Genomic DNA, 22,450 nt, shown 5'->3' on the forward strand with positions numbered 1-22,450 from the left:
CATTCTGTAAACCATATTTTCCCTACCTTGTTATGGTACCCCTCCTTTCTGGAGCAGTTAATTAGCATCACCTGAGTAGGCAGCCCATTCCTGAGGACCAGGTGCCCAGGTATTCTTTTTACAATAGGCCATTTGTTCCTTTCCAACTTGTGACTATGGAATTCACCGCAGGGAAAAAAAAAATTTAATAAATTATTTTATGCAACTTTTACCCGTCATTTCATGGAGTCCCTGTGGGAGTTGTGTTTCCCTAACAGCAGGAGCTATCTGCAAGCTGTCAGGTAGTGCCTACCCCACAATTTTGAGGGACATACCAGAGCCTGCCCTCATCCTTGTAAAGCATATTTATAAAGGAGCTGGAGCTAAGAGAATAAACTTCTAGAATGATAACTAGAAGGGAAACACGTGAATTTTATAAAGAAAAAGAAATTTTAGTAAGCTTAAGCTATCAATTGGTAAGAAAAGTGGAAAATCCAACAGTCAGAGGAAACCAGGAATCATCTTCAGATGGATAATGTAACTGCTACCTTTTATTGCATATGGCTCAATGCTTGGCAGTTTGTTAGTGCTTCTCTTTAAAATGACCCTTCAATGAAAGAATTATTATCACCGTTGTAAAGATGAAGAAATTTAGGCTCAGAAAGTTGAAGCAATTTCCCCAAGGTCACCTAGCTACTGGGAAGCTGAGAATATTTGTAAACTGATATCTTTCTGACCACAAAGTTGGCTGATCTCTTTCTATTACACCAGCCTGCCTCCTGATATATACAGTAATATGGGAAAAGGTATCAAGATGCAGGTTGACTACATATGAGACTGTACAGTCAGTCTCTTGTGGTGGATATTAAAGGAACCAAAAGCAAATCCCTAATGAGGATTAAAAATATCCTATCAAAAAAGCATGTTCAGAAAACTAAAAAAGGAAAAAGAAGTAGAGAAAATTTTGTTGACTTTTTGCTAAAATGTGCTGACATGTGGAGATATTTATGTTTTTCTGAACATCTGGTGGATATTAGAATTTTTTTTCACAATCTTCTGTTATTAATGATAAAGGGAAGCTGAGTAATTATGATATACTGCCACAATGAATGAATATCATGCATGTTTTTCCCCAATGTATTACAGAATCTCATCATTCCATCAAACATAAAGTTATTTTTTAAAAAGGAATATGGATGTTATCGTATTGTAAGAAACTTGTTTCCATCAGAACAGACCATGTTGAGTCAGCCACTCTTGTGTCTCATAAGAATACATTTCAAGTTCTGAGATTTGTGTCATTATTGATTCAAAGTACAAATTATACTTTTAATATTGCCTTGAGTTTGAGAAATGACCTAAATCTGAAATGAACTTGTTTTGCCAAAAGAGAATCCCATTTCTTTTATAAGACTTCATGGAAAAGAGATTATTTTGTTAGAGTTAAAGACACCATGGCCTTTGTCTCCTTTGTAGATTGCCAAAATGAAGTGTCTCTTTACTGACCCTATAATCTTTCTGCCTAGCTTTTATTGAGGGCTCCTCCAGCTACCCAGGGCTCCTGCCAGAATTCATTATTGAATATAACTGAATCCCTTCCATGAGGTGCCAGCAACACCACAAACTTAAAGGCTGGATAAGGCAAGTGTGGCAGTGGTTCTGCTGGAGGGCAGCGTCCCCATGAGTGGGAGCAGTCCCCACATTTGCGTGTGCCAGTTATTGAGTGCCTACCCTGTTGCACAATGGTACAGTAACTTCTATGCATGTACTACACTCCTTAATCCATGCCCTCTACCCTAATTTCCTTCACTCTCTGTGCTGCAGAAATTGATAGTTCCCCTACAGGCCATACTCTGTCTCTTACCCGAGTTTTTGCAGATATTGTTCCAACATGATTAGTCTTATCTGTCTTTCATTTGTGTAATTCTTGTTTGTTCTTCATGATTCAGCTTAAATATCCTACCTCTGGGAAAAACAATGTTTATAACAGCCACTTTCACTTATTGATCATTTACTATGTCCAGGCACTGTGCTAAATAAATGCTTCTTTACATTTAAAATTTCATTTACTCATTATGTTTGTTAGTTTAAAATAGCCTTAATTTTTGAGTACTTGCTGTGTGCCAGACATTGTTATAAATGTTTTACAGATATGCATAACGGTTAAATAACTTGGCTGTGGTCACAGAGTTGGGCTGGGAGGAAAACGAATTGAACCCAGACAGTCAAGCTCCCAAGCCTGTGATCTTATTGCCTCACAAGTGTCAACAAATAGATTCATTACTTCAATCATTTTAAAAATGAGGAAACAGAGGCCATTTGCTCCCCACCTTCACCCTGGAGTCCAGCATGAGTTCTGTGCACTCTTTGGCCCCTATCTTTACCGAGTCATCATATCGCATTGCATTTGCCTGTTTGCTTTTCCTTTTCCTTCTTTTTCAAGGAGGAAATAGAAGACTGGAGGAGTGAAGTCACTTGCCAAAAGGCCACTAACAATATTAATTGACTGTGCTGAGATTTGAGCTCGGCTCTCTCTGTTCCAAACTCTGCATTTTTCCCTCTCCTGAACAATAGCTTATAAATGTGATCCAGGGTATTTCTCCACAAATATGCATTCCCATGAAAACGAAAGCAAAAGAGATCTGAAAGGACACAGAGAACATTTATTTCTAGGTGTATTGCTTCATTCTTGTTCGGTTCCTTTGGATTTATTTTAAAACATGACTCTGAGGACATGGGATAAATCACTAACAATAACTAAAACATGGATTAAGTGCTTATTGTTTGCTAGCTAGTGTTCAGAGGGTTTTATATAGATATTCTCATTTATTCCTCGCTGTCACCCTGTGATACAAATGCTATTATCATCCCCATTTTACAAATGAGGAAACTGATCACAGAAGGGTATGTAACGAGCTCTAAATCCCACAACTGGTGGGTGAAGGATTTTGAACTCACACTGACACAACTTCTCATTGGTAAGAGAAAAGAGATGATTTTTAATGTTAGCAAAAATTCACTGTCAATTACCACAACTGTCTGACTCATGTATCAATTGTGTATTATGAGAATAACAGCAAACGTGCCTTATGTTCAATGCCCCTCAGAGAACACAGAGAGATACTTAGAGAAGAAGAGAGAAATGATGTGCCTAAAGCCATCCGTGCTCATATTTTGCTCCTAATTTCTTTGGAATGACCTAGCTTGAAAAGATAATAAAGGGCTTCTATGGGTCCAACTTTGTTTAGCAGAAAGACAGATGGGATCTTGAGACTCTGCAAAGCTGTTATTCTGCTAGGCATACTTCATCTTCTCTATATAAACTAAACGTCTTTAATTCGTGTGGAAGATTCATTGTTCCAAGTCTCAGACAAAGATCCCTGTATTATTTGAATTTAAGCCTGGCAGGGCTCTGAAAAAACAGTCCTGTCACTTCTAGTCACAGCCAGGATGTGATATCAGTTGCTTCCCCGTGACCCAAAACCAATAAAAAATTAAAATATGAAAGAAATTCTGATCCTCAAAAACAATTAGCCCATCTCTGGTACTGCCAACTATGATAGAAGACAGTGGAGCTCCTAAGGCTCAGTCAAGGTTGGGAACTGGAGAACCTGTTTCCTAAAAACAGTATGATAACATGATGATAGTGAACACTAGAGTTTCAATAAGCTGAGAGAAGTAAGATTAAACATTTTCACTAGGAGAGGTTGTTAATAAGTGATAAAAAGTTTTAAATGTACCCAACCTAAACTGATCAAGTAAGAGTAAAATCTTAAATTTGAAGACCTGACCATTCTTTTTTTAGGCTCCCCCTACTGCCCCTCAAAAAAGGGAAGAATCACTTGGTGACTCTTATTTTTCAATTAGTGTATATGTTTTTCTGATAAAAAGAAAACATATTTATTATAGAAAAATTATCCTTACTACCTAGAGATAATCACTGTCAAAGTTTTGGTGAATTCTTACCAGGTTTTTTATATTTTCCTCACATTATATATTTTAGTATCCTACTCATTTTCCTATGTTCAAAATTCTTCATAACTTTTTTCTAGTTAAATAATATTTTATCATTTAGTTACATTACAGTTTACATAACTATTTTTTAAATACTACTATACCATTGCTGATAATTCAGGTAATATCCCATTTTTTTCATTTTTATAAAGGATGTTGTAATTGACTTATTTATAACATGAGTTTTTGTGTGCTTGTAAGGATCTTGATATATAATAAATACCACATTAGTCTTTAAAAGTTTGTACCATTTTCTTTTTCACTGACTATATCTTAAATTGTCATCTATACTATCAACCACTGGCCCAATTAACATACCACATGGACTTCCAATGACTATAGTTCCTCTCCAGATAGACTAAATGGCTTACTTATATTGTACAACGCGGAACAAATTAACTATCCTGCTATTTGAGATCAGCTTTTAGAATGGCCTGATATGAAGCTTAAAAACAAAACAAAACACCCTATGCATGGGCCAATCTAAGTAAACAGACACAAACAATGCACGTAGTAAAATAATGAGAAGTAAGTTAATTAAATGTTGGTAGTGGTTCCCTTTAGGTTATAAATAATGTCGACTTTGTATTCTTTTATTTTTTATATTTTCTACTGTTCTTAAATCAAGGTGGATTGCTTTTGTAATGAAAAATGCCCAACATATTTTATTTTTAAGAAAAAAATATATAGAACTAAGCAATTTAGCCCTCTCAAAAAACCCACATTCTTCACATTGAATCATATATGGTTTCCTATTAGTAAGTGAAACACCTGTGGTTATAACGGTACCTACAAACACAAGTGGAGGAAGAAGGCAATCATGGGGATCTCTCCAGGCAAAAAGTACATTTCTGTCTCAATTATCTCTATCTTTCAGACAAAATTGTTTTCTGGCCTGGAATTATCCAGATGACTGCATCTTTCATTTTCCCCCTATCTCTGTATGTACAACTCTAAGACAATTCTTTACCATTGAAAAATTGTGAAGAAAACACCAGATTAAAAAAGAACACAGAAAAACTGGGTGTGAGTATATGAGAATTGTCGGTACTATCTTTGTAACTTTCTTATAAATCTAAAGTATTCTAAAATAAAAAGTTTATTTTAAAAAAATGAGAACACCTGGCTTCTGGAACTAGCTTTCTGCCTTTAGCCCACTATATGACAATAGGGATTAATTGAATATTTCTGGTCTTCACCTCCTAATATAGCAAGGAAACACACACACACACACACATTCATATTCTTAAGCTTACCTAATGTTTAGGAGTATTGTAATCCCAAATAAAATAATAGCTACAAAAAAACTTTGAAAATATAAATCATTAAATAAAGTAAATTAATAATATAATTTAATAATCTTTTGGCCAAAATTGAACCTATGTTCTGTAATGCAAATTGAAGAGAGCAATCTACAAACTTCTTATCTGTAAATAACTCTTTATTTTTGTGATAATTTTTTTAAAAAAAGAGAGAAAATTGCTTTGCTTAAAAGCATACTTCACTAATGTTTCTTCATGGTTTAATTTTTCCCTTTCATTTCATGATATTTCCTATCTTGTCTTTAAATTTATATCTACCAAATCCTTTGTAGAATGTTATTAATTTCCTTCCTCCTAATTTAGAGATCATATAGCTGAAGATTTCAACTGAATAATCATAAATTTGCTTAATATTAATAGGCACTTTTTCCCCGCCCAATAATAATAATTTTCTTACTAAACCAGAACTTCCTTCCCATTAACATCAATTCTATTGTAGACATACACAAACATAAACATAGAATTTTTAATTCAGTCTCAAAAATCAGAAGGAAACTCTGTCATGTTTTTATGTCAGAGATTATTTTTTTCCTCCAGTCTTTCCCATTATACAAAATTGCACCACCCAGAAATTCAAGCCAAAAACCTAGTCATTTTTGATTTGTTCCTCCCTCTGTACAATACATAAACAAGTCATATTCAGTCCATCTCTAGAAATTTTTGTTTTTTCCTTCCTCCATTGCTATTACCCAAATCTAAGACTCAGATGTTGTCATTCACCCACATTTCCATAATGGTCTCCTGTTTGTTCTTCCTGCTTCTTCTGTTTCCCCTTAATGATCTATTTTCTGTATCAGTCAGATCTGCTCAAGAAGTTATCCAAATGGTTTCCCATTGCACTTTAAATTAAACTGATACTCCTTAGCATGGCATACTCACTTCCACATAGAAAGGATCTCATTCCTTTGGAGAGCCTTTTCCAATTCATTTTGTCCGTCTCTCCGGCAGCCTCTGCTCTAGCCTCTGCTCTAGCCACAATGCTGGCTTCTGGAACATCTCTTTTCTAACGAGAGTCTTTTTTTCTCTGTGTGTCATTCAACTAGTCTGGGGCTCTTTGGAGCTCTTCGCCTGGCCAGCTCTCTCTCATCTTTCCCTCCTTAGTACCCTTCCCTCACTTCTCTAAAATAGGTCTCCCACCCTACTCTTCTATATCTGAACACTCCATTTTTCCTTGTAACATTTCTAATTTAGATGTTAGGTTGTTTGTTTTATATATTGTCTGTCTGATTCCCTAATATGTATGATCTCAGGAGAGAAATTTTATCAGTTTGATTCACCATTGTATACCCTGAACCTGTAATATTTGGCATAGAGAAGGAGATCAGTCATTATTTTTTAAATGAGAGAATAAATTGATGAGTGAATTAGGTACAGGTAGGATCAAGTTCTAGTAAATTTCAAAACCTCATAAGAGAAAATATGTTTCTTACCTCCTCTGGGTCCAGTTACATATCAAAAGTTGTGAATTGATAATGACACCATTCATTATGACAAAAGTGAGGGGCCTTGTTTGAATTATCTAAGTCATACTCTACTCCCATCTCTGGACATAGCCATTTTGTGCTTTTTCTATTTCAAAGTAAATGGTTCCTTGTAAGCGCCAATTCTAAATGTCAGCTGTTTTATTTCTAATGGATAAAATAGGTGTTTGATTCTTTCTAAATTCAAATTTGTACATGTTTTATAACCCCTATTGATTTCTTGAGTGGTTAACCATGTACTTGAAAAGTGTAAATTATACACTGTGAGTGTGTTAGACCTGTTAAAAGGTAAACTAACCCTATGACACCACAAAGTACCATTTAGTTAATAACTAATTTCAAGCCCTAAGTGCTGTCCAAGTGGAAACTGTTAAGACCCACACCTCATCCATAACTATTTCTAGAGCAGTTTTTTACACTCAGAGTTATCACTGACTAGAAATTAAGAAAGTGCTAGAAGCAAATCAATTGTTCAAAACGGGGAAGCAAAAAAAAGTGAATGAGCAAATTCAGAGCTATTTAGAATACTTGGGGGGATAAGTTGCCCTAAATTAAAAAGATTTGCACTTAACAGAAGGGTAACACTTCAAATCCAAGGACATTTAATGTTCAGATTTTATTATTGGACTACTCTAAACTTCCATCCTTCTTAAACAAAAGATAATAAATACACTCTAGCATTTTCTTAATCAGGCAGAATTCCGTAAGAACATCGGTTTCAGGCATTCTGAAAACACAGATAATGTGGGGATCATACCACAGAGGCCACCTGGAATCTTTCTGTTGAAAAGGTCATTGATGTCAGTTTGCTTCTTGGTCATTTGCTTCTTTCTAATACAGGTATAGTGCAGCATTATTTGTTGTATGACAAAATTAGCAATGTAAGATAACTGCCTGTCTTATAAAATGAATTAGTATATCAAACAACAAATGCAGACCGTGCGATACAATTTTCCTATCCTCTCAAAAATGCTTCTGTACTGTGATTATTAGCATCATTTGACACATCAGCACCTTCAAAACAAAATGTTCGTTTTGCAAATACAATAAACCACAGACATTTCGATCTGAGCTTAAACTAAGGTGATCATATAATGTATCACCCACACTAGGAAACTTTTGAGAGTAAAAGGAGTCACTATTCATCATTATTCTAGGAAAATAAACATAAACCAAGATTGTCCAAATTACATACTAGCTGAAACCAATCTTTCAGCTCATTTTCAGTGACTTCATAAAGACTACTAAAAAGTAGATTTCATCAAAGTGTTTGGTTGCTGAATGGTAACTATTAGTTTGCTAGGATTGCCATAACAGATTACCACAAATTGGGTGACTAAAACAACAGAAATTTATGATGTCACAGTTATAGAGGCTAAAAAAAATGTCTAAAATTAAGCTGTTGACAGGGACACAGTCCCTCCGAAAGGTTACAAAGGGAATCCTAGTTCGCCTCTTTCCGTTTCTGGTGGCTCCTGTCTTCCCAACTTGTAGCACCATAGCTCCAATCACAGCCTGCCTCCATCTTCACATGACCTTGTCCTTGTGTGTCTTCACATGGCCTTCTTGTAAGAATACCAGTCATTGGATTTAGGGCACACTCTAAAACAGTATGACATCATCTGAACTAATTACTTATTTTCAAAGTAAGTCACATTCTGAGGTTCCATGTGGACATGAGTTTTTTTTGTTTTGTTTTGGTTTGGTTTTTGTGGGGGTGGGGGTTGGTACTGTTCATACCTAGTACAATAACAAATAAAATATTTGGTTACTATTTTTCCAAATAATCACTTAGACATAAGTTTTTATGGACAGTAAAACAAAGTATAATACTAGGCATGAAAAAGTCTTGTTTATTGATATTAGCATGTCTCTGTAACAAGTTAAATGAAGAGACCACATGGAAATCTACTATGAATTATCACATCATTAAAAGTTTTATTTTAAGAAGTAATATCACCATCAATAAGTCTTATTATGCTTAAATACTCATACAAAGATACTTCATTCACAGACATGTACCAAGATATAATTGAGAAATATGATAAAAAAAGAATAACTTTTCCACATCATTAAACTGTTCAGGGGCTATGCTATGTTCACAAATTACTTCTTAGTAAAAACTACAAAATTCTGTCTGAGAGTTGAGTCCATGACTTTTTATTATTAATTTTATTGAGAATGATAATTTAAAATGTCAACTCAATCTTCTGAAATACTCTTAAAATTATTTTGTCTTATCATTGAATATTAGATTAGCTGGTATACCTTCTAACCCTTTCAACAAGAATCACTTACATTAACTTGGCAGAACTCCAAATTTGTAAATGAATCCAAATCAAATACTAAATTCTCTATCTGCTGTTGTGGGCCATGACGTCATACAAGAGAAATGAATAAACCCATCAGCCCTATACTTGCATTTCCATGTCGTGTATAGATATCTTTCTTGTCTTTTACAGTTAGCCACACAATTTTGCTCTCCAGCCTTTCCTTTTCACTGAAGAAGACTGAAGTGCATAGCAAATATACCTTTTACTTGTGTATCCAGTCTGTCATACTCAGTATACAGAATTATTGAGTAGACTAGACTTCTCTGGCATATTGTACCTTACTTTGCCGCTGAATGGAGGGATTGGCTGTGCCTTCAAAGGCATATCACTGAAGCCAGCTGGCTCTTTGATGCAAACAACTAACAGCCATTAATTTTTTGAAAGCCACCACACCAAGGTACAGGTGACTGCCAAATATATCTACGCCTCTAATATTCATTCCTTTGTTCATGCTACTTATTAAACACCCACTTTGAGGTAGTTCTTGTTCTATACCCTGGAGTTGTAAACATAAACAATACACAGTCTCTGCCGTAAGAGGCAGTAGAGCTTTCTGGTGTGCCCTGAATGAGTAACAAGTGTGTTAACGCATTGATCTACCTTAGCCCTCAGATAACTTGGGTGGTTAGAAAACCCAGGCTGCTTGTCTTCTCCTTTTACCTAAAACCAAATATTAGTGTGTGGTGGTGTGAAAATTTTAGAGATGTCATGGTCTAATGCAGTGTTCCCCAAAATGGAGTCTATTGAATAAGCCCCACAAAATGTTCCAAAAAAGAAGAGTGAGATTCCCTAGACAAATGAGTTTAAGAACACTTCATAATGCATGTTTTCTCTTGGCATCTCACAATGCAGATTTGCCTTTTAAGGACTCCGAAAACCAGCAGTAAAGAAACCCACACAACTTGGTTTAATCTAATTTTTCCCAAACTTATTTAACTATAAAACCCCTTTGTCCATGTAGCCTGCTCAAAAAGTAGCAATGCATTGACAGAACTCCCCTTGGGAAACTCTGGTTTAGGAAGTATGGCCATTGTCTTTAAGGCCTACAATTTAGAAGCACAGGTGCCTATTTATCCGGCCCTATGACACTGAAGAGATGTCCCTCACTGCTGCCCCTTCTCTTGTGCTGGCAACACCTGCTATTTGTTGTAGCATCTTCTCTCCCAGTTGTCACACTGCCACAAGTAGTGATTTTGCTTCCATTTATTTCCCTCTGTTTGTCTTCTTTTCTGCCCCTATCATGTCTCTTATGATTTTATCTTTTCTCCAAGCTAAGTATTCCACTTAAATATTACATGACATTTCTAGTTATTGCAAGTGCTTTTATCGCAAATTTTATGGAACTTATTTCTTTTTATTTTTTCCAGAAGCCCAGTTTTAAAGCCATTTTCATAGAGAATTTTATATTACTCCTAGTGTATTTTCTCACTTTTGAGACTCTATTCATGAAAGTCTGTGGAAGAGTAAAAGCTATACTTTTGTTTCTTAGTTTTGAAAATTATAAAAGTTCTCCAATTCTTTTTAGAGTGCTGTGTAGAAAACCAAGGTGATCGCTAGCCTTAGTCATTGCAATATCATCAAGTATATCTGCATTTATAGTTTTGATGTTTGTCATCTATTATTTTTAAGTATGAGAATAAATGCATGGTTGTATTCAGAAGCAGACAAAGGAAAATATTTTATTCATTCCTAATCCTAGTTTCTATTTTGAAATTCATTTCCTATGTTGTGTTTTATTTATTTATTTAAAATAAAAGCTTCCTTCCTTGTTGTCCTGAAAAAGTTCAACCAACATTTCTAATTTCTGGACAATAACTGTAAACACAGCATGAATGGCTAAACTAGAATGTATGAATTCAGAATTGGCTATACATTACTCCAGTGTGAATTTTTTGAGGTATGACATGCATATCAGTTTTTCCACCTAGAAGAACTAAATTTCTCATAGTCTTCAATCTTGAAGTAGGATGATTATAAATCATTCCTTTTATCCTCACACCACATTGGTTAACAGAGGGGATATTTCTTTAAAAGCTAGATGATCTACTCATTTCTCTATTAGCCCCATGAGAAACTAGAGCAAGATGGAGCCACATCCCTTTCTCTGGGTCCACTCCTAAAGGGCCTGTAGGTATAGATCTAATACTCCTCTGGCAGACATTCTTTTATAAGGTACTTCTCACTCTCCCCTCAGTTATTTTCTGATGCTTCCCTCATCCTTTTTGTATTGCTTCCCAATACAAAACATTGTTCCCACAACACAATGTTAAGATCCTTTTGCTACTGCTGTTACTTCCGGATATTGTTCTGGCTGCTTCTCTATGCTGGGCAACTATGCCAATGGAGAAACATTCTTTTATTTTAAAAACCATGTGGTCATCATCTTTTCTGTGCTAGGTGCAGAGACTACAACAGTAAGAAATAAGTAAATTAGACAGGTACAATACTTGCTTTTAAAAAGGAGTTTCTGAACTAATGTGTCACACAGACAAGTAAACAAGAAAGAAAAGTTGGTGCCAAAAAGTGCTCAGAGATAGGAGTGGTTTTAGGTTAAGTTTCAGTGAGCCCAAACTGGGTGAGCAGGGGAGAACATTATAGAAAAGCTTCTTAAAGGAAACAATGGCAATGATCAGAACTGATGATGAGTAGGAGTTAGGTAGATGATTAAATGGGGGAAATGAACATTCTTGACAAAGGAAACAGCATTGGACAAGTCCCAAATGGCAGAGAGAAATTTCATACGAGTGTAGGAAGATGCAAAAGAATTACAAGATGTGAAAACAAAGAAGCTGAGACCAGATTCTGAGTGGCTTTCTAAGTAATCTTAAAATTTAATTAATTGGAGGAGTAATAAAGAATAACAAAAAATATTTGGGCTTTTTTGAGCAGGTCATGATGCATTCATGTTTTTCTTCCGGAAAGGTCTCTGTGTCTCTAGTGTGGAAAATTGATTTGGAAAGAGGAAGATTGGAGACTAGCTAAGAGGTGGTTAGTGATGGTCTGATCTAAACGAGTAGCAGTAGACATGTAGAGAAATGAAAAAAAAAAGTAGGTATTTAAGAAGTAGAAATCATAGGACTTGATTTACTCAATTAGAATTTGAAAGTGAAGCCAAGATTTCTGATTGGATCAATAAGTGGGTGAATATGTTTGGGATGATAAGGAAAGTGGGAGAAGAGGCAGCTGAGTTTGAGGTGCCTGAGAGACACTAGGCACTTTGATAGAGAGATAGGAAACTATGAAAGTGTGATCACCTATGAAAAGGTGATCTAGGTTGGCTGATCAGAATTTAGAATCAGAGGCATTTAGGTGATAATAGAGGCCTTGAGTGAATATGACCTCCTTCAGAGAGAATGTTTCAAATGTAAAAAGAGAAGAACTTTAGGAAATCATCAACATTTAGAGAATTAGTTGTAAAAGCGGAGCCTACAAAATAGACTATGAAGGCACAGCCAGAAAAACAACAGGTAGGTGATATGGAAGCCCAGAAAGAGAGGGTTTCAAAAGGAGAAAGTGTTAGCTATATCAAATTACTGAGAGATTGGGACAGTTGGGGTCTGAGAATAGACTACTCCTTTAGCAACAAAGATGCTGTTGGTGGACCTTGGTCTTAGCAGTTTCTCTGAAGGAGTGACCAGATGGTGGTGGGTTAAAGAGTGAATGGACATCTTTCTCCATCTGATTTACTTCACTTAGCATAATGTTCTCTAGGTCCATCCATATCATTACAAATGGTAAGATTTCATTCTTCTGTATGGCTAAGTAATACTCCATTGTATAAATGTACCACAGTTTCTTAATCCAGTCATCTACCGATGGGCATTTTGGTGGTTTCCATGTCTTGGCTATTGTGAGTAGTGCTGCAATAAACATAGAAGGGCATGTATTTTTTCAAATTAGCATTTTGGATTTCTCTGGACAGATACCTAAGTGTGGAATTGCTGGGTCATGAGGTAGATGGGCACTAGTTTTACTAGGGAGACCACTTCATGGACGGTGTAGATGTTTGACCACTGAAGTGTACACCTGAAGCTGAAGCTGAATAATACTGAATGTCAACTATAATTTTATATATATATATATATCTTCATAGAATGTGGAGTACAGCATAGGGAATAGAGTCAATGGAATTGTGACAGCTATATATGATATCAGAGGGTTAGTAGAATGGGGGAAGGGGGTTATCACTTTGTGAGTGGGATAAATGTCTAACTATTACATTGTTTTGTACATCTAAAACTAATAATTTTAAAAAGGAGCTAATGGAAGGAAGGGACACACTCAAAATTTTAAAATGCTGATGGCAGGGTGCAAAGAGTGAAAAAGAGAATTGAAGACACAAGAGAGAAAGGAGATAATTGATGGAGAAAACCCTTGAAGAGGATGGGGTAGTTGGGGTCCATGATGATTTGCCCTTAGATAAGACATCTCTCCCGGGTAGAAGGAAGAGAAAAGAAAAGAACTGATTTTCAGAGCAGCAATAGGATCCAGGTGGAATAAAGAGTCAGGAGTCATAAAGGGCAAACAATAAATAAAATATGGAGACCAGATGTTGTCTTGTGTTTTAATAAGTTCTTAACTGCCTGGTCTGCATGTTACACTAGAAAGAGCCCTGGTTTTGACCCCAGTTCTGCTTATCAATTTTGTACATTTCTAACATAAGTAATGAAATCTATTTGAGCTTCAGTTTGTTTATTTATATAAAATGGGATTTTTATAAATTTATCTTGAAGGGCTGTAATAAGGAATACATTTCTATCATGTTAAGTATTAAAACAATGTAGGACATATTGTAGATTCTCAAGTAATTATAGATATGTTTATCATCTTGATCTGTTTCCTTGGCTGTGTTTAGAAGACATTAAGCAAAATTATGGAGAGATAACCAATAAATATAGCATATTGCATATAGGACATAGCACAGTGCCAGACACAAAGGTATTCAATAAATATCCATGTAACAAATTACTGAAAGCCAGTGTATTGGGTTTTTTTGTTTTGTTTTTTTGTCCTATCTACATTATTAAAACCTTTATTTCTATCGTGTTTCAGTGAATGTTTCAACCTAAATCCCTCTCACTCTCTGCTGGCTAGCAACTTTCAGGGTCATAGAGGAAAACAAATGTGTCACCTGAGAAGGTTTATTTTTATTTATTCATTTCTGCATATGCAGTCTATGAAAGGGACAATAGATGATCACATAGTCCAGAAGGCAAAAATGGACAGGACCTGAACACTCATTTTCAGCATTGTCACCAAAGAAGTTCACTAAGAAAGCATGCTCAGATTAGCCAGTAGGCAAGTACATTTGACCAGAAATGCATAAATTTAGTTCAAGACAAAAGAAAGAAGGCTAGGGGAATATTCTTGGCATAAAATGGCTTCACATAATTTTTTTCTCTTTCTAAGGTATATAGTAAACTTTGTCTTCTAAGAACAGCTTGCAAGTGAGAGGGCTGCTGCAGCAAAAGCTCAATGTGGAGAGCTGAAGCAAATTGCCCTAGATAAGCTTAAGGCAACTCCAGCTCTGGACTCCCGAGAGGCTAATGAACCATAGATCCCTTCCTCTTCCCAAGGCCTGATATTTACAAAATGTTGTCAAAGACATCTAAAGTTCCACAAAATAGTATAGTTTTAAAAGGTCTTCAAGCTAAATCCTCTAAACCTATAGGAGTTACCCACTTGCTGAGAGTTAATAGGCTTTTGACTGAATGGTGAAGTTTGAAAAGGACCATTAGAGGCAAAGTACAGTTTCTCCCAATAGCCTCTCTCATCACTCTTTTGAGGGCTCTGCCATCTGAAGCTGGGAAGAGTATTGCTAAGTCACAGGACAGAACAAAAGGCTAAAGATCTGCTTATTTTGCTTTTAATAATAAATGAAAAAGAATATTTTTTTCCTTGGGAGTCTAGCATTTCTAACTAAATCTGTATGAGCCTTGTTATGCTAAATTCTTGAATTTTAATAATTGTATTTGGATGCCATAAGTTAAAATGTTACATATAAGTTTCTCTCCCAAGATTTCACAGATTTCTCAGCTTTTATCTATGTAAATATATAACCAGTAGAAACTGAGATAATAAAAGCCCAGGCAAATAATCATCCAGTATTGTTGCATTTTAATCGCTCCAGTCCCCAAATTACTATGTCTATTTCAGATGCTGGTACTTTTTCTAATTTAAATTCAAGCAGTTCTTGAATAATGTCATTAAGGCCTTGCTTGAGAATGTAGAAACATGAAAATTAGTTTTCTTCCACTTTATTTTAATTTTGTGTCCAACAAGAATATTTATATATACAAGTGGTGGTAAGGATAATCACATTTCACATCTTCTATTAGTGCCTGATCAATGGTGGAGTAAGAAAGAATTTCTCTCTATCCCTATCCATCTTACACTCAAACCATACCTCGACCTAATTAGCGAAGTTTTGGATCAAGTAGTTTTAATTAAATTACTGTTCTGAGGAAAAATATGAGATAATGTTCAACATGCAGAAGAAATGTTGAATTTGTAGCATTTGAAGGACTTGGTCTCTGTTTTGAAATTATTTTTCTAAATCTTTAACAGAGATTAAGTAACTAAAAATGTTGTGATTGGGTCTCTGCTCTTTACAAAACTTAAGAATCACTTGAGTCTTTAAATACCTCCATGTCCCTTGCACTAGGCTGTCACTCTAGTATTCTCCTTTGAGTCTCTGTACTAGAGGCTTAAAAATGGAGAGACTCTTCTGATCTACTCATCTGTGCCTTGAAGAAACTATGACAGCAGGTGAGGCTATTATGGAATTTGTTAACTTGCAGGAACTCATATAGCATCACAGTCAGAACACCCGTTCAATAGGAATGCTTTTCTGGTCTTTAAAAAACTTCGATTGCAATTCAAGCTAGATATAAGGTTTTACTGCCACCTCGTATGTTTATACCTGATAAGGAGAGGAAATCATAAGAATTATATATCTTCTTTGAAACCAACTCTAATCAACAACAGGGACAATCATGACTTTACTTCTAAATTCAGGATTTGTTTCTGTCCCAGGCACATTATAAATATAATGGGAAGAAAGATAGTTTTTCTTTTTCTGGTTACTTAAAGAAACATATTGTCAAATTGCTTTGAAGACATTGTAGTGAGAAGGAGAAGAATAAAATCAAGTAATCACAACAGGTGTGCAAGTACACAAATATTTCAGTGCTGGAGTATCCTTGTATTGTTATTAAATGGAAAAATAGAAGTATTATATAAATATATTCAAAATGGAAAATTTTAGTTTGCTAGAAAAGTAGCATAGTTTGTGTGCCCAAAGGAAAAGATAATGGAAAAGATAATAAACCAAACTGTACTTCTCGTATGCATGTGCTTGTCAAGATAATTGGTGATGTTAAAGTAGATATTAAAGATTGAATTTAAATCCACAAACATATTGTTCCCCGTAGGAAAAAAATACATAGTGACCATCATTTCATACTAGAATGTCTGAATTATAGACATACTTAATATTTAAGGTATTTTATACTTTTTGAAAAAGTAAAATGACCTCATAATTAAGGCAGTGATTTCCTTGTTTACTGTATCTAAATAATGTCTCTATTTCTCCACTTCTTTTTCCCAAAATATCAAAAATAATATTTTACAATAAATATTAGTTAACATTTATTAGTAATTTATTATAAGTATTAGCAATAGAAATAAATGTTACTTTTAGAGTTCAAAGAACCCAAAGGTCTGAAATAATCCAATCTACCATGTGGTAACATTCTGCAACATCTCTGAGAAATAGTAACACAGGTCCTTTTCAACTCTACCAGAGACTCACTACTTCACTATACAACGCATTCCCCTATTGAACAAGTCTAGTTGCTTAAAAATGTGCAATAGAAACCTGCTTCCCTAAAACATCCACTAAATCCTTGATGTCACCCCTGGTTAGGATCTTTCCAACTTACTCTGAAATCCTACCAGAGAATCAGACCCCTACTGCAGAATTGGTGGCCTATGAGATTTATATATATATTCAAAAGAAGGGGTAGAATAAAACGAAGTAGGGGTATATCCAGAGAAATAGCATCTAATCCACCATCAAAAGGCCTCCCAGACTGCAATGCACCATGGATATGGTCCAGTCCTCTAGCCTTTAAGTGCAGAAATTTAATTTTAACAAAACCTCAGAACTGAATGGGCTGAAGAAGCTGACTTGCACCCCCAAAAATAAATGCACATTCAAAACCAATTAATTCACTCCAACAAAATATATAACTGTCAAATGGATAAGATATTCAGATGGTACTGTCAAAGCCATTCCCAATTTGTAGGCTACATAGAAGTCAAATTATTTAAGACTGTTTAGAGAACAGAGCATCAGAACAAAAGAAATAGTTTCACTGAGTGAATATTTAATAGCGTTAGACACTGCTAGTCTAGCGCATCCATCTCTGCAACTGAGACTCTGGGTTTGCTAGTTCAGGTTGGCTTCTCAGGCACACCACCCTGGAGAACGCTTGAATTATAACTTGATGTGACTTTCAGAAGCTTCTTTTATCTAACTGTAACCATTGTCCAAAGGGAAATCTTTCTTCAGACATATGGCTAGGTTTCATTCAATTTTACACTGTCGTAGTTCTCCTTTGATCCATAATGCGTTGCTTTGATAGATTAATTCTCTGAATGACATCTTATTTCCAGCTTTTTGGGGAGAAAAAAGCAGGGCTAACAGTGAGCACACATACCTACATGTAGTGGGTTGTACTGATTTAAGTCTTTAAACTGCTGTGCCGGGCTCTGGCCCCTTTCTGTCCACTTACTTGACTTGCCTGTGGTAAGGTAAGGCCATAGTAATGGTAATTGCCATTCCCTCTGGCTTTGGCTCCTCCTGTCTCTTTCCCTGCAATCTGCAGGATAGAAATAATATGTTTCTGAGCAATGCTTCCGAGCACCCTGCTTCCTTAATTCTTGACTGGAGTGTTGAATCGCAATGGGCATGCAGCCCTATTAGCTCTGCTGCAGGTAACTCAGATTATACCAGAAATGGTTTCTTAAAACGGTCGGGACCTCTTTTAGAAGAAACCATTTGTAAACATTTAACAGGAAACTGGTCAAGGATTTTAAACAAAGATATGAAGAGTTTCTACCATTGTCACTATCACTCTTAGAAGAGAGAACACAACCCTTACGTTAAACCTTCTTTTAAATGGAGTACAGAGAAATTGATGTCTAAATCATCAGCCACTGGAGGGAACATACAGCTTTCCAAAGCATCATGTTTATGTACTTTCAAATCTTTAAATGCTTTATTATTGCTTGAATATTTTTGCATAAACATCAGGATTACAAATACTATGGTCCATACACATTTTCGTTGGAATATTAGATTTCTGTGTCTCTACTTTTCTAATATACTTAAATTTCATGTCTAAAATATGTCTAGTGCATTACTAGAAGTGGTTATATATTCAGGTTTTCAATCAACTAGTTTACTTGGTTGCATTGACTATAAATTTGTTGACATATATTGATGACTCCTCATTTTCTTGCCCAGGGATCATTTCTTCTACTCATTTATTTTCAATCTCTCTACTTTCTTATTTGACAGTATTCCACAAATAGAGCACTCCAAGCTTATAAGGAATGGTGTAAACTAATTAGCAGATTTTATGATGGAAACTATTTCCCTCCCATGTGAGCACCCTGTCTGGATAATGAACTTATCCAGTGAAAATATCCAGCTTTTACCACAGGCAACAGGCAACTAAGGCAACAGGCTCACTCAAACAAGCTCTTATTTTGCCCTTTGTCTTCAGTTCATAATCGCAGATATGATACAAATCCAGAAACAATCAGTATCAGATGACGGATACAGTTAAAAGTAAAATAGCCTAAAAAAAAGGATTTTGAGTTGAAACATAGGGACGTTACAGAAAATTTCTCTGAATGCAAGTATGCAGAAGCACAGAAACTAACTTGATGCAGAAGCTAACGAACACTGAACATTAAATAGAAGTGTTGAATAGTTTGTTATGGGAAAAGGATCCAGAAAGAAGAGTGAAAAATCAGTGCTGGTTCATTACATCAGCAGTGGGGCTAGCAAACCCCACTGCTAAAGTCGCCTTTAAATAACAAGTGTATGTTTGACTGCTCTAGCTTATAGCCCCTGGCCATAGCAGAGAATGAGTGCAGTCTGCTACGTAGATTCATGAATGACGACAAGCCATCTCTAGATGCAACTAAATACCATGACGGCCCTGCTTCCATTTTAGTCACATGTCCCCATATTGTCTATTTCTCTCAACATTATCCATTTCAATTGGGTATCTGCTTACTGCAGGTGCAAATTGCTACCCAAAACACCATGACACAAAATTCCAAGGTAGCTTGGAAGAATGGGAGAAACCAAAAGAGAAAATTCTGCATATGCTTAGTGTTTCCATAGAAGTGGTTCCTTCAGTTTCATGGCAATTACCAAAGTAGAACTATTATGATGCAAACAAGGGACCACCTGTATAGATAAACAGATACAGATATAGAACAAATTAATGATTTGAATGTCATCTTCAGTCTCTCAACATACTTATTGTAAATCCCTGATTAATTTGGTTTATATAATTTGAAATATTACGCATCATACCAATGTATGTAAATATTCCTACAAAAGAAAGCACTTAACATACTTAACCATTTGTTTCAAACTTTAGTGTTTTGCAGATGACACTGAGATCTTAAAATGTATACAAATTTTACAGTTCTGCTTAAACATAAATAATACATTTGTCTGATTCACTAATACAAAAGGCACATTTTTTCTCCTGCTGAATATACTCATCATTCATGACTGTCAGTAAAATAAATAAATAAATAAATAAATAAATAAATAAATAATAAAAACTATACCCTCATGTGGAAATAATAGGAAATAATATAGTTTATAAAAATAGTAATTCATTCTCAATCTTCCATTACTGCTGACCAATTACTGTGGTGTTAAAAAGTATCTTTAAATTGACATCAAGAAAGTTATATTTCTCATGTGTTTTGGCAAGACTTTTAAAGTATGTCAAATTATAGAAGGGACTCAAAATGGGCAAACTTTGTGTTATAAAATGAACGTAAAAAGAATCAAAAAACTGCTTCGAGATGACAACAAATCTGAAGCAAACGTATTTGGGTTAATAAAGGTCAGAAAACTATGTTAATATCTTTATAGAAGCATGAGAAAACAAACACAACTTGTCAATGACAAAGGAAAACACAAGGTTTTTTTCTTAATCATAAGTTTAAGTTACACATAACGTTGTTAACATAGGCCAAATATTATGCATTAGAATATGCTTATAGCAGTCAGTGTGTACTGTGTTGGCATCTACATAAGTCATTCTGAAATAATGTTTGCTCTTTCAATAGTTTTATTTTGGCAATAAGAAAATGTATGGGTGCTAGTAAAATTCATGTTCACAGTCGATGAAAAAAGCCTGAAAGAATACATTTGTTGAAATTTGCATTTGGTTTTGGAAAACGTCTGTTTAACAATTGAACATGGCAATATTTTAACTTTTAAGCTCCCACATTGAGAAACTATCAAGATTTTCAGCAGTTTACTTTTAGGGACATTATGCTGGGCTTTGAAATTCAAAAAATAGGATATTTCTTCTTCAATTATTTGATGATCAATGTACAGTCTCTACACAAGAAAAATTAAAGTTGCCTGACAACTCATAGACACATTACTGGCTGTTAAAGATGTAGGAAATTGCATAAAAGCATGAAAAGCACTGGGTAATTTTGTAGTTTCATCTCTAAACACAATTGTAAAGATGGCTCTTTCAATTCTTTCTTCCTCTTTCTTCTGAAGCATGGCCTTTTAGTTCCTGCCCTTTTAAATATTTTTGCCTACTGTAGTTTTGCTTCTTAATGTACTGGTTGATCTTACCGAGCTAAGCAAGTATTTACAGGGTGCTTGCTTTTGTCTGTATTCACAGAGAATGCTAACAAATTAGAAGAAAGTGCCAGAGAACACCACATACCTTGTCCAGAACATTATAATGGCTTCTGCATGCACGGGAAGTGCGAACATTCTATCAATATGCAGGAGCCATCTTGCAGGTAATGTTTTCACTCTTTAACTTCTAAAATGTATGAAGTAAAAATGTAGAAACCAAATTCTGGATATTTACAGAGAATTGGATGGCATTCTGCCTGAGTGGTTGATCAACAGCAAATCCTTTTGCTGCCCCTCCTGCACACACACACTCACTCACGCACCCACTATGACACCATGAAATGTGTGTGCCTTACACACCCAAGTACTATGTAACACATCATTATGTATATGTATTCTTTATGTAGCATTTTAAGTTATACCTTGGGCATTATAGGCTCCTTAGAGATTCAGGCTCCTCTCTTTTTGTCGCCACTCTTTCCCATGGACCTAGTATATAGCACTTCGTACATATCAGGTGCTTAATAAATATTTCTCAAGCAAATGAACGGATGAGACCTTACTGTTCATACGATGACACAATTGCTTTTGGGAGGTCATCTTTTCTAAAGCCCTTCAGGCCTTATAATAAATATCATCAATCTTTGTTTTGCTAGGCACACATTCATTTCTGTGGATCTGCTATCCACAAACCTTATACGTATAGTGAGATTATTAGCTATACCTCCATAGATTCAAACTCAGTTGAGACACAAAGAAATTGCTTGTCTGGATTTAGTTAATAAATATACATATCTGATGAATATTCATGGCTAGAACATAATTATTTCAGAGACAGTAAAGCCAAAGTGAAAAAAACAAATGTATTTTTCTTAAAGAAATATACAAGGAACACATGATGAAAGAGGTTGTGTATTGCTATACAGTGAACGGAGATTCTGTCTGTCTCTCCCTCTTTTCTCTCTTCCCCTCTCCTTTTTCTCCTCTTCCCCAACCCCTCTCTCCTCAAAAACCAGAACTGTCTTCTTTTCATGTGTTCCTTCATTGAATACACTTGCACTTTCCTTCAAATGAAGCCAGGCAGAGTGAATGGAACTGAGAGGTTAGAGGTTGCTCCTGCTGACCTGTCATTCTCAGCAGAGCTGCCATAATTAAACCCTTCTGATGCAGACAGGAAAGATCCCAGGATTCAGTTAGGAGAAATTCAAAGAGAAGTAGTAAAATAGTTGCACCAAGTCAAGGACAAGTCGATCCCCATTAGTACTGTTTTGTCCTCTTTTCATTATATAATGCTAATTTTAACACACATTGTCTACCTGAGCTTTCGGATGAGGGTTGAGTGAGGTGCAGTGTTCATTCTTTTCATTCTCAGCTGAATAGCACATGGACTATTTA

General features: G+C 35.4%; 1 protein-coding gene across 2 annotated transcripts in view; it reads left to right on the top strand.

Moving 5' to 3' along the window:
• TMEFF2 (transmembrane protein with EGF like and two follistatin like domains 2) overlaps positions 1-22,450 on the top strand; it is a 231,365-nt gene that overhangs the window by 203,425 nt on the left and 5,490 nt on the right. For both annotated transcript variants that reach the window (XM_033111301.1, XM_033111300.1), the window contains exon 8: positions 21,096-21,219. In XM_033111301.1, coding sequence (XP_032967192.1) covers positions 21,096-21,219 — 124 coding nt within the window. The remainder of the gene's footprint in view (positions 1-21,095; positions 21,220-22,450) is intronic.

This window comes from Rhinolophus ferrumequinum, chromosome 8, assembly GCF_004115265.2.
Source record: "Rhinolophus ferrumequinum isolate MPI-CBG mRhiFer1 chromosome 8, mRhiFer1_v1.p, whole genome shotgun sequence".
NCBI classification, from domain to species: Eukaryota; Metazoa; Chordata; class Mammalia; order Chiroptera; family Rhinolophidae; genus Rhinolophus; species Rhinolophus ferrumequinum.